This window comes from Photinus pyralis, unplaced genomic scaffold (genome assembly GCF_008802855.1).
Source record: "Photinus pyralis isolate 1611_PpyrPB1 unplaced genomic scaffold, Ppyr1.3 Ppyr1.4_LG6, whole genome shotgun sequence".
Taxonomy (NCBI): Eukaryota; Metazoa; Arthropoda; class Insecta; order Coleoptera; family Lampyridae; genus Photinus; species Photinus pyralis.
The window spans coordinates 20,614,359-20,630,960 of NW_022170663.1; the positions used below are offsets into that span (position 1 = coordinate 20,614,359).

General features: G+C 38.6%; 2 protein-coding genes across 7 annotated transcripts; both read right to left on the minus strand.

Annotated features, from left to right (window-relative positions):
- Positions 1–2,761: 2,761 nt before the first annotated feature.
- LOC116174078 (serine protease HTRA2, mitochondrial-like) lies at positions 2,762–5,440 on the minus strand. 6 transcript variants are annotated; one of them, XM_031491869.1, is made up of 8 exons: positions 5,317–5,432; positions 5,153–5,272; positions 4,818–4,984; positions 4,463–4,762; positions 3,508–4,417; positions 3,282–3,465; positions 3,025–3,235; positions 2,762–2,976 (listed from the first exon to the last, which is right to left on the minus strand). In XM_031491869.1, exons 5-8 carry the CDS (start codon positions 4,123–4,125, stop codon positions 2,817–2,819), a joined length of 1,173 nt encoding a protein of 390 aa, XP_031347729.1. In that variant the 5' UTR covers positions 4,126–4,417; positions 4,463–4,762; positions 4,818–4,984; positions 5,153–5,272; positions 5,317–5,432; the 3' UTR covers positions 2,762–2,816. The 6 variants fall into 6 exon arrangements, with proteins under 6 accessions (XP_031347729.1, XP_031347727.1, XP_031347732.1 ...); XM_031491867.1 differs by having other exon boundaries at positions 4,818–4,991; XM_031491872.1 differs by having other exon boundaries at positions 5,153–5,257; positions 5,317–5,423.
- Positions 5,441–9,260: 3,820 nt separating this feature from the next.
- LOC116173162 (probable protein disulfide-isomerase A4) lies at positions 9,261–9,969 on the minus strand. Its single transcript, XM_031490468.1, has 3 exons — positions 9,799–9,969; positions 9,460–9,657; positions 9,261–9,402 (listed from the first exon to the last, which is right to left on the minus strand). Exons 1-3 carry the CDS (start codon positions 9,932–9,934, stop codon positions 9,353–9,355), a joined length of 384 nt encoding a protein of 127 aa, XP_031346328.1. The 5' UTR covers positions 9,935–9,969; the 3' UTR covers positions 9,261–9,352.
- Positions 9,970–16,602: the final 6,633 nt, after the last annotated feature.

Consider the following 16,602-nt stretch of genomic DNA (forward strand, 5'->3'; position numbering starts at 1 on the left):
CGCCACTCAAAGTGTTATAGATTTCTTCTTCTCATAGTTCCTTGTTTTGCCGATGGGGGTCGTGCCAGATGTTCTATCCTTTTTATTTAAATTCGGTCTTGCGTATAAGCTGTACTTCTTCCTGTTTAGTGAAGATACTGCCGTCTTATTCGTGACATGCAATTATTTTTCTTTGGTTTGGTTACTTTTCTACTGACTTTCGTTTACCTGTATAAGGGCTTTTAGTATTGATCTTCACCATATATCTTTGGAGTCGTTTCTCCTTGTCTTTTCCATGTCTGTGTTTGCTCTTGAAGCCTTTTACGAATTTGTATTTGCACATAATCAGTACGAGGCACAGTTTCTTTATCTTTCCTTAATCTTTTCTCTTAAGTTTCTCGAGATAATCGTTCTTGTAAATTGCTCCGATATAATATGCTCATTTTACTTACGCTGCTTCGTCGTTGCCGCAAAATATCCTTTTCGAGACCCGATTTGATCTACATTACCTACAGATTGGCATAAAGCGCCCTTTTTGACCTCGAAAAGGTCGCTGTAGTTCAAAAGGTAATTTCTTCAGCGACTCCTTGATATAGTTTGATTATACAGGGTGGTGCCTAGCGCGACGCAGCATAGGAATTTCAATGGTAATTTCTTTATAGTCAATTACTAGCTCCCCTAATTATTTTAGAGCAAAAGTCTAAATACGTTTTTTTCAGAGAAAAAAATACTGCATCTGTTCATACTACTACTCATAATTTTCCGTTTTTCAAAACCGTTCAAATCGACAAAATAAAAAGGTTCATTTTACAATACATCAGATATGCCTTGGAATTACCAAAAAAAAACAGCGATAACTTTTCATTATTTGCCTTTGACGTATATTAAATTTATACTTGTTTATAAATTAGTTAATCATAAAATTGTTTATCATGTATTTAACTGAAGAGAAAGAGGAAATGTTAAAGTTGTTTTATGCCCGCCAAGTAACGTCTTTATTTACTGTGAAGTACCCCAATTGACCGATTCCCAGCAGTGCCACAGTAGACAGAATTGTGCGCAAGTTTCAAAGAACAGGAACAGTGTTAAATATCTGCAATTGCAATAACGTTCAAAATGTCCGTCAAAACCATCAGGAAAACTACAATACATTCAACGTTTTGGCTGCAGTAGCGGAAAATCCGAATACAAGTTTAAGAACAATTCTTCCTCAAATCAATTTCTTTTTCTTCGATTCTGTACTCTGGTTTCGGAAAATTATAAACAAATAGTAGATATTATGTTATCAAAAATCTCTAAACCTTCCCCATATAGTTTTATTCGTTGAAGTTTTTAAAAATAACAGCGACTATAGTTTCGGCGTACTGCCATCATCAGGCGACTATAGAAGTGTATCACAATATAGCAAATTTGAAAACATTAAGAGCTAGTACTTACTGTGAAAGTTAACAGGAAAACGGTAAATTACAAACGTTGAAGACGGATAAGACGAACATGTTGTTTTTTTAATTATAAACTGACCGAAGCCAAGTGAAAAACCTGAAGGGTGGTTGATTACTAGGAGGGAGGGTTGATTACTAGGAGACTAGAGGATTACTAGCTCTTAATGTTTTCAAATTTGCTATATTGTGATACACTTCTAGTCGCCTGATGATGGCAGTACGCCGAAACTATAGTCGCTGTTATTTTTAAAAAACTTCAACGAATAAAACTATATGGGGAAGGTTTAGAGATTTTTGATAACATAATATATTTCAACCCCCATTTCGAGGAACGATGGATCCAACTCAAAAAAAAAAAAACAAATAGTAGATATCTGATGCAGATGCAGCATTACATTCTCTAAAAAAAACATTACCCCAAAGACGGTTTTTCGTGGGTCGGTTAGTTAAAACAGAATTAAATATGAAAATCGCTCGACGTCAAACAACGATAACTTAGATGCGATGCGCTTGTAGTTTGTTAAAAGATTCCAAAGCATCACTGATTTATAAAAATGTAATTTTTTATTTTGTGGATTTCTACGGTTTTGAAAAATGGAAAATTATAAGTAATCGTATGAACAGATGCAGTATTTTTTTTTCTCTAAAAAAAACGTATTTGGACTTTTGCTCTAAAATGATTAGGGGAGCTAGTATTTGGCTATAAAGAAATTACCATTGAAATCCCTATGCTGCGTCGCGCTAGGCACCACCCGGTATACTGGTTTCGATACAATCGAATTTTAATTACTATCTTTGCTTGATATTCATTTAACGTCTCTCTTCGATTCGAATGGAAAACTGTTCAAGGGTTACTAGCTACCTCGAAACTCGAAAGTGGCGCATCTCTAATTATATTAGTGATGTGAACCAAATTCTGGTCTCGGCGAAATTCTATATGTTGACGTTCGGAAATCGGAAATATCTGGAAAAATCTAGAAATATTTGGGAATCTTTGAATATGATGACCCCTAATAGCTCAAGAAGTCCTACATAGGGCATTAATTTTCAAAAGAATTTTCCGAATTCGCCCCTAGGGAATTTGCTTACGAATTCTATCTATGCGAGGAAAAGAATCGTTCTGCATGCGTATTTTTCAACTTCAAGGGCATATAGTTTGTAGCTCCCCAGGTGAAACAACTCCATCTCTTGGTTTATTTGCAAAATGCTTATTTTAATGTCACCTTCCAGCGAAAGACAACTCGCAGATCACAACTCTTGTGTAATATTTAGGCTTATTTTGAGTCGCAAATTTATTTTGGTGATAAAAACGGACAAAGTCACAGAGAAAAATATGCAAGTAATTGTATATAGAGATTTATTTGCATTGGACTAATTTTTTTTATGTAAACTGCTCTACGGTACGTCAAGTTTGATTTTTACTTCGCTTCCATTTCGAATGACTGAAATCGAAAGCGTGCGAATATCTCCTTTTATAAATCGGTAGATATCGTACACTTCGGACACATTGACATCGTTAATTCTAGTAATTATGTCGCCTTGTTGAAGACCAGCTCTGAAAAACTGCCCTAAATTTTATGGTTCTCAACTGAGTTCCACTTACACATACGCAGGAGCGCCTCGTATAACTTTCCACACAAGAATACCACTGGTAAGGCTTTCAGGAATTGTTTGATGTTGGCCAAGTGTTGTAAGTACTTGGGGTGTAATGAACATTGGAACTATTCCCAAAAACACCGCCTTATTCCCTTGGTAATTTACTGGTACCGGTTGTAGTATAGACTTGCTACCATCCAAGAACCGTTTGGCATAATCTAAAACGTTCCATGAGCAAGTGCGGATTAAATCCTAACAATTTACCAACGGGGATCGCAAAGGAAATACCGGCGGTTACCCTCAAATTATTAATCCCTATAACTTTTCCATCCAAATCGACCAGAGGTCCCCCAGAGTTACCAAAAGTGGTTGTCGCGTCCGTTTGAATGTAACGCATTGAGGAATTGCGCATGCCTAACTCGTCTGCTCTTCGATCCACTGAGCTGACCTACGGCGAAGTGTTAACCACGCATACATTTGCAGCCCTTACAATTCCGGCCGTAACCGAGTGGCTCAATGATAACGGGCTGCCCAGTGCGACAACCCATTCGCCGGTTGTCACATCTTTGGAGCTGCCCAATGGCAAATAGGGCAACTTTTTCTTCGCGTGTATTCTTAAGAGTGCCAGGTCGATGTTCATATCGGCATTCTCGACGGATGCTTCGTACGTGCTTCCATCACTCATCATTACCGATACAATGTTATTCGGCTTGCCGATTACAACGTGTGCATTTGTCAGGATCCAACCGTTTTCATCTACCAGAAACCCAGACCCGTTAGACAAAGTTTGAGGTTGGCCCGTCTGGGGGTCGATGCGATTTGCGTTTTGAATTGTGATGTACACGACGCTTGGCGAACATTTCTGCACCACTTTGTCGATGAAATTAAATTGCTGCCGTAGTGTTCCACCCTCCAATGGTAAAGCGACTGGTTTTTGATAAACCGTTCTTAGCTGATATAAGACGGTGAGAGTACATCCCGTTCCTATCGCGTACAGAAGTCGACTAATCTTGGTCTTGAAATTGCTGTTGGGTTTTAAGGCGAAAGATCTTGCGATTAGCCTTGACTGGTTTTTCAGCAGCTTACATGAGTTTATTATTCTGAACATGGTGAATGATACATGGTGATTTAGCTTTTGTACTTCATTTTTGTTGGGGCGAGGATGAAGTTTTTACTGTCATTAAAAAAACAAAACACACCGTGTAATACGATGGGCAGTGTAGGTACCTTTAATTCAGGTGTAGACTAGCATGTATAATTAACAATAATAAAATATTAAAACTTTTCCCAATTGCACCATTACACTTTGGGGACGTATTTTCCCCAGATAAGTTATCAACGTTGTCCATTACGGTGACGATCAAAGTTGCAGTTGAATTTAATTTTGGAAAACCATCATCCTAGAAGAACTTTTGGAAGGTGTCTACAAAAGGTGGTTCACTTACAGTTGCGGTAATACTGAACTCTTTTCTGTACGGGGCCCTTATTGTTTTCAAACTTGATAGTCTTGTAGAGAAAACCCCTTTGCCATCAGTAACCCCCTTGTAACCCAACCTAAAATCTTGATTGAAGTCGATGGTAAAATAGATCATGTTCGTCGTATAATCTACATCGGTTGCATTTATTGGTAGTAGTTCAGTTAACTCGAAATCTTCAGGAATTGCCATGCCTAACTTGTAATGGTAGATTTTGCGAGAGAAAACTGGGCTGTTGCGATTGAGAATGGCGATTTTTTGGTAAACGCTCTGCAATTAAATGACAACACTCTTTGCATCACAGCAATCAAGAACGGTTACTTACGATATAATCCTCCCGATCATCCGAACATTTAAAGTGTAATATTATTTTTATATCGCCTTCGTGCTTTTCTTCTACTAATTTTGAAAAATTCTCAGTAGTGTACAAAATTAACTCATCATTTAGCATCCTTCCACTTAGATATCTGTCATCTGAGACTTTAAGGAGTTCTGTAATCTAAAGTAAGTCAAAATGATATTGATCTACGCTGTGTGTCAGTTTCAAAAACTACCAGTTCGTTACAGATTTACAACACCCATGAGTGATGGGGTAATCTTTTGAAAATGTTCTCAAAACGTGGTAGTTTTCAAAATTGACACTCCAAATACGTTACCCACCTTTAATATGGTTCGTTTTAAACCTAATTATTTCACCCGAGTGCGTGTCATTTATTGCGTTGGGTAGGTGAAGACCGCCAATCCACGCCGAATTACTAATTCCTTCTATGTCACATTTTGCTAATAAATGAAATTGAGAATTGGTTTTTTTATCTCAGACTTACAGTAAAAAGATGCGCCTCCGGCGTTTTTCAGTATTAAAAGAAGGACGCACAGGGAGAATTTTGCCATTACTCGCGAGTTCATTCACCGACCAAAAGTGGATAAGGTAGCAGATCATTCCTAAAGCGCACAATTTTATCTCGATTCTACTTTCTCACGTAATGATACAGTATCATGAGATATAATTTGTAAAATAGTTTAAGAAATACCTGTGGAAGATTACGTATACCTACTTGAATATTGGCACCAAGATAAGCAAGTAAATATGACACTTAGTAGTTGTCTTTTGGAGCACCCTTTGTACTATGTTGCATGCAAACGAATATAAAGGTCAAAAGTTCTCTCTCTATTTTTTTTACCGATAAATACTCTCAGCCACTTGACCGATTACCACGAAACCTTGGATATCTGCAGAAGTGATCTGAATGAAAAACATTCCTTGTATCTAATACCACAGAAATTAGGTAGGAGAGGGAAGAAGAGCAACTTCTATTCAATAAGATCACTTTGCTCCACAATTTTTTAGGTGCGTGCTCCAACATTTTTCAGTGATCTAAAATAAAAAAATTTGAACATACTCTGTGGTCCTGTTACGCCCCACCTTGTATTCAGCATGAGCGCGTTTCAAACATCTATTGATAGAGGTATTGAAAAAAAGGATGTCGAATTGAATTTGAACTTTTCTTAAATGTGTGTATTAATGCACGTAAAGTAATACATCTATTTAGTGCAAGTGAACAGAAATGTCCAGCTCCTCGTTGTATTCAGTACTAAAGCGATGAAAATTAATTCGGTTTTTAATTAGTCGACCTGTAGTTATCGGAAAAATATAAGATGGACATCGGACTTCCCGTCTTTTAAGCGCGCTCATTTTGATATAACTGGGCGCTGTCTGCCGGTTTTTCCACAAATCATTAAAACGTCATTCATTAACAATGCTTACCCAATGAGCCGCATTCAAACTTCAATACTCATTAATCCAATCAACACCTAGTCTAATTGGAATTTTCCGACGCAACAACTGTTGTCGTTATCGACACTCCGACATGTCTGCAAGACTGATAAAGTATAAACAACTCGATTTGGATTTGGCGTATTATGGGAATCTAAAATTCTTAATAATTAATTAACGGCGCTGAGATATCAAAATATTAATTTACTCTCTTCTCCCTGACAAGAGAGCGTTCGTCAGCTGTAAGAATCATTTAAATATTCCTAACGGAACGGTCGGAAAAACTGATAAATTCATTACAAAACTTACGTGCTTAGCGGCGGTAAAATAAACAATTACGCAAAATGTAAACCCTTGCAACTCCCTCTCGAGTAAATAATTAAATTCAGGTACTCCTTCGTAACGAAGCGCCAAACTCAACACGCTTCCAGACACCGGGTGTTCAGCAAAGCTTGACGACTTCACAGTACAGTACGGTCATAACTTCGGGGCGGAAAACGAGTGCTTCGTTATTGTTTAGAGATAAGGTTACCTTAATCGAAAAGAATTTCGAAGTAAATGTATTTTGGACATTAGGTAATTTCGCGTAAAATATGCGTACGTGACTGGAGAAAGCGCCCTGTAGCGAAGCTTTCATTGGTTTATCGAGTTGCCCGGCGTCGATAATTGGATAAGTAATTTTGATTTGTTTAAGGAGGGCGAAGTCTGATTAAATACCGGAGTTTGCGTTTAGAAGAGGCCTTTTTGTGAATTGTGAGGACGGGGTGTTGTCCGTCTAAAGTCGCCTTTCACCAATTTCGAGGCCGAGTTGCTGTCCTTTGAAAATTGACTAGACGCGTGTCCTTACGTTAAAGTTAAAGACGGTTCACTTAATTATTAGACGCCATTTTGAAAAGCGTTAATTGGTTAAAAAAATTAGGTAGTGATTAATACTGAAAAAAGTGTGGAGATATTCGCCCATGCAAGAAGTAACCACGTAGGTAATCGTGCGAAAATTCGCCTCGAGACTACTCTGCCTAGGTTTGTTTTTAATAATAAAAATAATAATAACTTGATTTTAATCCATGCGATTAGTTAACCAGGCTAGACCTGAGTTCTGACAAGAAACACCGACCATAATGTAAAGTTATTTTGTATTAGTAATATAAGGAACATCTGAAAATATTTGCGTAGTATTTGTAAAAGTTTATCTCATGTCATCTCCGGTCATTGCGATAGGAAGTTCCGTAATCGTGGCATAAGCTAATTAGTTACAAGATAAGAAAACGCAAGTGTTTAGTTACTCAAAGATGCGATGAAATTTAAGGGAGGGCGAATTAAGACAACGGAAAGGGGCATTGCTTTAAATGGAAGAGATGGACGTTAATCGTTGGGCTGTGAAGCTTTTTAGTGTATCGCAGTCAAATTGTTCATAGTCTTTTCGCCTATTGAAAGTTCTGAAACGGAATCACCACATCCGAAGCGCTCACTCTGTGTTTTATACACTCAAAGATTCTAGAGCCAGCAACACTGTAACGGTTCGACTCTTATCTGCGTGAACACTCGCTCTTATCTTAACGTGCTTTATTTCTTGAATACTAGTTCTGTTCTCTTTGATTATGAAGCGGTACACGTATAAAATTGCCTATACCGGAAAATTTGTAAATTTACAAAGCACCTTTACAGCCTAAAACAATAACCTGTTACAATTTATCTTTAAAAATGGCGTGATTAAAGTAGGAAATTGTCTGGGTAACAACAAAGCCTATCCTTGCTTAGCTGAACATTAGTTTTTAGGCTTCCTAAGTAACACATTATTGAACAATGATCATTATCCTAATTTGCCAATTGTGCAATAAATTTGGTAGCCCACCATTCGGTCGTATTTAAATAATAACATCAGCTAAGATTTGTAGACCCGTTTGTATCAGTCCTGATGAATGTTCCACTTAGTAGTGTGATGATTTCGGTATCCACGGAATATTTGTACTTCTTCTGGAAGTTAAAAAAAATGAAAGTTAAAGTTAAAGAGGAGACGTAGATTTGGGGGCCGTAACTCGTAAACAAAATATCACAGTGGTTCAGTTTACTTGGGAAGAATATTTATATTGGAGTCGGCATTATTTTCTTGGAGTTTCGCATTAGATAGGTAGATCGATATATTTGCTTGGGTCCGGTTAATTCTTCGGAAGATTTGCTCCCGTCAGATTGGTCTCCCCGAAAAATTGGCGCCTGGAAAAAATCAAATGGGAGAATTAAACCTTCTAGAGAATCTTCCTCGGGCGAATTTACGTAAAGAAGAATTCTTTTAAGAGCGAACATAAGGTAGGGAATTCTCCGGGGAGAGGATAGATAGTGTTTTCAAACTTTGGATGCTTGCCAGTGTTCCATACAAAATGATGGTAAAAATTTTGAACTTACAGAACAAGTAAATACTAAACGGTATTGACAGTTGAACAAGTGAATAAGTAAAGGTTCGGGCCAGAGCTGGGCGGTATTCGATTTTGTAAATACTTTTTAGTATTCAAATCGTTTAAAGTATTCAAATACTTTGTAATTAAATACTTTTATGGAAGCAATATTTGTATTTGTAACTCAAATACTTTCACAAATATTTAGTATTCGAATACTTCGCAAAGTTATGGACTAGAAATCAATTTCGAAAGAAAATTCACAGGGCTGTAATTTTTGATCTAGTAGCCCAATCTTGGAACTGTTTGAAATTATGGATTCTACAGGCTACTTTTGAAAGTATTCGAATACATTCTAAAGTATTTGAATACTTATTTTTTAAAGTATTTGAATACTTTTCAATGTATCTGTATCTAGTATTCGCTTGTGCTGAACGTAAAAGTATTTAGTATTCAAATACCTTTGATTTGTGTAAAGTATTTACTATTTAGTATTCAAATACTTTTTGAAAGTATTCTGCCCAGCTCTGGTTCAGGCTTAATTCACATTGATAAGTTTTATTCAAAATTAAGGTTTTTGTGGTATCAACGGATGATCGAGATGGTCCGGTTGTGGAACAAAGTATAACAAACAAGGTGTTAAAACACGTTTATTTTCTGCGTTCTGCTCTATGATTATCTCTCATTTTCTTCTATTTAAGGATATTTGCTCAGGAACGTAAGAAACCCGACAGCAGTTCGACTACCTGTATCAAAATCAAAGTGTTTAGTACTCGCATCTACTACAACTTTGGTAAATCTACCAGTGTAATCGATCACGGCTCCATTCCTATAGTATTTTATTGTCGGAACAAATTTGACACCAGCTTCTACACACAAAGTTCTTTCCAGATCACAACTTAATCTTCCCAATTTAATATCGGATCCACTTTTAGTCAGAGATGCTGCTGTGACTGAATAATCAGTTGACATTTGCCTACACCCTGGGCTCACGCTTGAATCTAAAAGGAGAAATCTCGTAAAAACCTATAAGCTGGATTCTTTGAGACGTTGGACAAATGAGACATCGGAAACGGATTGGGTTATACCAATCTGCGCCCTGTCGTACAGACTACTTGGGTTTATCTTATGTAAGTACTTACAAAAGTGTACCAAAATTTTATATTGGGAAATAACTGCTTCGAAATTAACGCTTGATAATTCGTACACTTGTCCATAACCACCAAACGGTAGTATAAGCGATATGAAAATCAGAAAGAATTTATTGACGCAAGCCATTTTACGTAATACTGCCACAACTAGAATTCAGGTTTATAGCCGAATGATTGCGATTTATACCTTCCAATTCCAATTGGTTTAAAAAAGTGACAACTGTTGTATACAACAGAATATAATGGAAAAGCATTGTATGAGTAGAACATAAAGCTTATCCTTGATTAGCTAAGTCACCTGCACGCTTGTGCTGCCCAAATAACACATTATCGAACAATGGTGATTATTATAATTTTGAAGCACTATCATTGAGCAACATCTGATTTTTATACGTTTACGTACAAAGAAGACTTACGTGGGCGCGAAAATATAAACTATAATTATTTTAACGTCCTTCTGAGTACATACCAGAAGCTAAACATACCCTAATTTGAAAGGCTGTGCCTTAGGTGAACTTACTCGCGGAGGATTCGTCCTTGGGAATATCCACTTTGGGACCATTCTTCGGAAAAGCACCTTGGGAGAATTTGCCCTGTAAATATTTTCTTCCTATAAAACTGGGTCCAGATAAATTAGGAAGTTTTTTTCCCTGAAAATTTCTGCGTATGTCCTTCCAAGAAAATGATTTGTTCCTATAAATCCAATTTTTTCCTCTTTGCGCCAGGTTAATTTGCTCTCAATGGAACTGGTCTCCAGATAAATCCACCCCAGGTAAATTGCTTCGGAATTTTTGGCTACTTATTGGTCCCCCCAATTTTCTCCAACCGTTCTCTACTCCGCAAAGTTCGCCTCTTCCCTTCGGCGAGTCACCTCGGAATTTTGGCCAGCAGAAAGATCGATTCCTAGGAAAATTTTCCCCCGCAATAATGGTCTTCGGTGAAGCTGGACCGAAGTAAATCCGCCTCTGAAATATTCTCTCCTATAAATTTGGTCCCATTTGCAGCATGTCTGCTTCAAGAATGTCGCACTCGTTACACGGGTATAGAAAATCACTGTTGTTCCGGTAAATCACGGAAACCTTCCCCACAAAATTTGTAACATCGGATACATGATATTTATTTACTTATCGTCATTGGAAGTTAGTTGAAATTAAGGAAAAACTGAATCTGTAGTTTCTTAAAGATATCAACTGCTACGGGGGTTCCTTCTGGACTTGAAGATTACCATCGGTTCCGCCCGGCAAGGCAAACCGTCTTCTTCTTAGGCTACTCAATCGATAAAAATAAATGCTCCGGCTAACTCAAATCGGTGGGCTTTTAACTCTTTTGAAACTGCGTAACAAACCTTAAACTGCCGCCTACCAGTCTCCTGCCTCAACTCCTACTCCTCCCTTTCCTTCCCCTCGTTCTTCGTTAAAGACAGGCACATTGAAACCAAATAGATAATATATTGAAATGAGATTAGCGATACAAACAATTTACAGGGATCTAGCAGTTCTTCTCTCCTCCTTGTATATACACTAGCTTAACAATGACAACTACTAACTAAAAAAATCCTAACAGGTGAAACTAATTTACTCAAGGGGTGGCCATCCTCCACAGTTTGAAAATTGCAACAACAGGTAATCGTTTTTAATCCAGCGTGGGCTGGGACTTATTTAAATAAACACAAAAATTTATCCTACTCTTTGGTAATCGTTCATTGGACTTTAATAAACAATCAACTCAAAAAAATTTTTTTACTATAGCTTAATTACCAAAAAGTGGAATTTTACAGAATATTACAAATTTAATTAGACTAACCTTTACAACATTTGTACAGCCGATCTTGTGAACTGCTCTTTCCTCTGGTACAGGGTGGATGTGATGAAACCTGACACTTAGGTCTCTGTGACTTCCTAGGGGGTGGCTTGAATTTAACACACGGAAACAAAAATCCACGGTGCCTATCCTTCCTCGGAACGAAGCAAAGTTTAGTGTTTGAACGGAAACTTAGTCCCGGAAATCCTTCGCGTGGCGAGTGGGAGACGGCTAGTTGCCAAAGTTTCTACACAGCACAGTGTATTTAATTTTATTTTATCAGTTTATTAGCTTTAATCGCCGGCGGGAGATGGATTTTTTGAGTTAGCGGTACGGCAGAACACAAACTTTTATGATCAGTATCCGACGGTAAACCGCGACGGTTCAAAGTATTATTTCACCAGCTCTTCTTGGGGCAAATATCTCTCCGAAACGCAGCGCTCCTTCGACAAATGACCTTACGGCACTAGTAGGAAATTCCACCTGGGGCGGATCCCGAAATTCTGCGCCTTGAGGACTAGGGCAGCACTTGGAATTATATATCCTCGAGAAATCACAACGTATCCTAACGCGATTCACTGCATCCAAAGTAACCTGGGGTGAAGCTCAAGGGTTCGCCAAAATATCACCTGATTGGAACCTGGTCTTCTTCGCAAAAAAATCAACGCGCAAAGAAAATAACACTTCGAAACGGGTGCAAAAAGCACGCAACTGCGAGCAACCGAAATAAGCCGGTGGCTCAAACCGCCAAGTGTACCAAAACTATCGCTCAAGGTACGTGTTGACCGCTTGAAGTACTAACCGCGAGTCTCTCAAAAACGCGATCACTCAAAGTACGTGTCGACCCCTCGACGTACTAGCCGCGAGTCTTTTCTAAAACGATCCCCTTCTTCAGAATTGAAATGAAAAATCACACCCAAATTACCATAAAACAAAAATGGCTCCCGCTAGAAATTCTCCCATTGGTTTAGATAAAGAAAACTTAACCCACTCCAACTTCGTCATTAACCTCCAAGAACTGCTGACCAAACTGATCTCACGGTTTTCTGTTGACGACGTGGAAAGGGCCCTTATCTCTGATAGCTCGGTGTTACATCCGCTCCTATTCTCGGCCCAGACGGCGCCCAAGCTGAATAAACTAACGACAAACAACTCGCATTACTCATGATGACGTCAATCAGCTTTGCACTCTTCCCACGACGAAATTAAATCTGAGCGAAATTAAATCTATCGGACCATAGTCTTGAGCGAACCGAAATGCCCAAACACAAAATTTCTAACCGGAACAAATAATGAAATATACAGGGTGACCTGCACTATCATGACAAGAAATTCGAAATTTTTAATGAAATTTGGCGCGAAATAAAACCACTCGTTACACAACCTCTTGACAAATTTGAAGCCGTTTTGTATTACATGTATTTTCCCACTAATGAACCCAATAGAACTGTATCCGTTTCTCACTTCATTATTTTGCTGAGGAATTTTAAAGTTTACTTAGAAAATTAAAATTTTGTTTCGAAGAAGGTTTAACCCCCTCTTTATGCGGCCCCATTGCACACGAAAACTTTTACCACAAAAGTTTTTACAAAATTCTTTGTAACACATATTCGCACCTAACGATGTCGCGTCAAAAGGAAACTGATTTTTACGTAAAAAAAATGCGTAGGATTTTCTGCCAGCGAGCAGTTCGCCTCTGTAAAATTTTGCACGGAGAAAACTTACGAATGATTACTGATTCGCCCGCGTGGACTAGTTGAAGGAATATTTACTTCCAAGAAAACTCACCACAAGTAAATTGGACTTTCAACTTTCCCTAACATCCCGCCCCACAAAAAAAGTTCCACCGCAGGTACATTTGTCCTAGCTAGATGGGTAATCGACGATCCGGGCACTATAAACGTACATAACCTTCCCTTATCGGACCGCATTTGCATGTAACACATTTTCTGGGGTGTATTTGAACTTCGGAGCCAACTCTCACGAATAAATTGAACTAGGTGAATTGACCTAAAGTAAATATTCCGGTGGTGAATGCTCCGATTGCAAATTTTCTGGTGGGTGATGTGTGGATTCTGAATTTTCACGGAGGGCGGGGGACGAATGAACTTATAGGCAGGGGTAATATTTTTCCAGTGGAGAAATTGTTGGGAAATTGCGGATATTGTCAATTAAGAGTGCGAGTATTCCTGTAGCGATCTTACCTGGAAACCAATTTGATTTAAGTAACGTTTCGGGGGTGAGTTTTTGTGATCGAATTGGTCACAGTACAGAGTGAATTAACGTGTAGTGTAGTGATCACTTTCGTTTTGAATTTGTATTTTGTTAAATATAGGAAAATGTACACACCGCTTCATAGTGAACGTGAACGAAAGTATGTCCTGCGATAACAAGCGATAACCAGGAGCCTATTGCGAAAATCGAAGGCGATTGCCACGATTTTTGAGACTTAAAAGTTTCATTCCGTTCTGTTTAAAGCCGGCTACGTGGCGGTAATGCGGGTTTTCTATTGGTTGTTACAGTACACCAGTCGAGGTCACTTGCGCTCAGAAATACGTCCTGTTTCAGTTCTTGTGGTGGGCGATATTTAAATACCAACAGAAGTGAGAGAGCGGTCATTTACGAGCGTGAGCCCGTACCAAATTAAGGAGCGACCACGAGTATGAATATCGGTATGTGAAAAAATTGTTTCGCGGTATTTTTTAGCTGGGTTGGGAGACATATCCTCGCGTATTTGTCAAGATTGGTGTTCGATTTTAAGAACCAGAAGGCGTAATTGGTCTTAAATTTACGTACGTCGTGGAGAATCGTTTAAGCAAATTCGGATTTGTGACCGATTGCAAGTTACCTGCAATTTTATTGTGTGCGAATACACGAATTACAGTAAATTACTTTTTAGTACCTGATTCGTAGCAAGGCCGTTTGGTTACGAGTGGTAAAATATACGCGAAGGAACATTTTTGAGTTGGAGAACCGCTTTTCAAATAAAAATCGGGATTAAATAAACTGACTTATTCCGATAATCAAATAATTTCTTTTCTTTCTGATCTCCAAATGTAACGGCCGGTTAAATGTAAGTCCTTTAAAGTTGGGTGACATTTGCGCGATAAATAAAATTTTGTATACAACGGCGTACGGCAGACAATTAATCGGCGAATTTTACCTGCAACAAGACCTAGTTCATAAATTGAGCGAAATTAATATCAACACAGCGGAACATTGGCTTATTATTCTAGTGCATTATCACGATCTCGAATATTGGTTTCGTGAAATGGAGGCGGTTTGCATTCGCGATTCCTACGAACTGTTTTCCGCTAAATTTCCCATACACCACGGAGTCAACTGTACCATCGAAGCGATCTGATTCCATATTTTTAAAAGAAGCGGAATTTTCCAAATAGAGATTACTTTGTTATCAAAAGAGAATGTTTTTACCATTGCTGTAGAGGTTCAATTGTATTTTATGCAAGTGGGGTTTTCGACCCTTGTAAATGTACCGAAGTCCGTTAAGTGCATGGGGGTGAATCTGGGAAAGTGTTAGGAACTTTTTTTAAAAACGGATATTGCCTTATCAAGTTATCACTTACAGGGTTTGCCCCAAAAGTAACGAGCCTTTTTAAAAAAATAGATTTATTGAGTTTTTTGAGAACTTTTTTGTAGAAGTCCCTGCTGACGGTCTGCCCTGTACTGGTCGTACAAACGTGTGGTGCACGATTCCCGTAGCGTCGAAGAACACGATGACCATGGACTTGATGAGGGAATTGCTCATTCTTGCATTCTTCTGACGCGGTCTGTGCCACTCGCACTCTGCATTTTCGTATCCGGATCGTGTTCAAATATCCATGACTCGTCTCCTAGCTGTGATGTTGTCAAGGAAATTTGGATCCTCCTCACAGATTGAGTTCAAGCAGCTCGTTCCACATTTCCACGTGCTGCTGTTTTTGAGTGGAAGACAAGACATTTGCCACAAATTATGCGCAAATGTTACGCATGGCCGATTCTGAAACAATTCGGCAGTTTTCGGCAAATTTAATTGTTCAGACATCAATCGAACACTCATTCGGCGATTTTTGTTCAGCAAATCTCCCACACGAATAACATCGTCCGTTCACGATGTTAATGGACGCATTTGCGACTTTTTCTCTGCGTTCCTTGAACGACTTGTGTCACTTTTTGACCTGCGAGAACGACAAGCAATCATCCTTAACAGAGTTGGACTGGGTCAAGCATAGAGTGACCCAGTGACCCGGTGACCCAGTTAGTTTACTGACCCAGTGACGGTGACCCAGTTGACCCCAGCTTGACCCAGTGACCCAGTTTGGTGACCCAGCTTGACCCGGTGACCCAGTTTGACCCGGTGACCCAGCTTGACCCGGTGACCCAGCTTGACCCAGTGACCCATCTTGACCCAGCTTTACTCAGTGACCCGTCTTGACCCGGTGGCCCAGTAATTAAATTATTGTTAGGTATCATCCAAAACAATTTCAAGTAACTTTTAATTTTAAAAAAAACTTCCTCAATAATATTCGGCAACAAGCACGTAGCCCAATTTCATTCAAGAGAACTAATACCTAAAAAAATCAAATGCATTTGTTTATAGTTTGTAGTCAAGTAGTCAATGAAAGTATTTAGAGAAAAGATTTATTTGGATTAAGCTAACTAGTAGAAAAAAATTAAATGTGAATGAACACCTGTAAGCAAACTGGTAAGCCCTGAAGCAAAGAAATAACATTATTCTAATACAATTCGGGACATGGAAAGTTTTTTACGGCAGTATTAAAGCAAACATCACAGAAATGGCAGTTGTCAAGCAATCGAGTATTATTTTCAACAAACCAGCATTTCATTTATTTCATAATCTGTACACTTGAACCGAGGGCACTGACTTAACTGCGTTATTCAATCAAACTAGGTGACTGGGTCGAATTGGGTCCCCGGGTGAAATTTCGCTGGGTCGTCACTGGGTCAAACTGGGTCACTGGGTCAAACTGGGTC

Excerpts from the sequence above, each read along its gene's own strand:
- LOC116173162 (XM_031490468.1), bottom strand. The coding sequence starts at position 9,934 with ATGGCTTGCGTCAATAAATTCTTTCTGATTTTCATATCGCTTATACTA. Across the intron at positions 9,658-9,798 it reads TAAAATTTTGGTACACTTTT|ATTCAAGCGTGAGCCCAGGG; the intron begins GTAAGTACTTAC and ends TTCTCCTTTTAG. Across the intron at positions 9,403-9,459 it reads AGCCGTGATCGATTACACTG|GTAGTCGAACTGCTGTCGGG; the intron begins GTAGATTTACCA and ends ATTTTGATACAG.
- LOC116174078 (XM_031491866.1), bottom strand. The coding sequence starts at position 4,125 with ATGTTCAGAATAATAAACTCATGTAAGCTGCTGAAAAACCAGTCAAGG. Across the intron at positions 3,466-3,507 it reads ACTCGGTTACGGCCGGAATT|GTCAGCTCAGTGGATCGAAG; the intron begins GTAAGGGCTGCA and ends ACTTCGCCGTAG. Across the intron at positions 3,236-3,281 it reads TTCCTTTGCGATCCCCGTTG|ATTATGCCAAACGGTTCTTG; the intron begins GTAAATTGTTAG and ends GGAACGTTTTAG.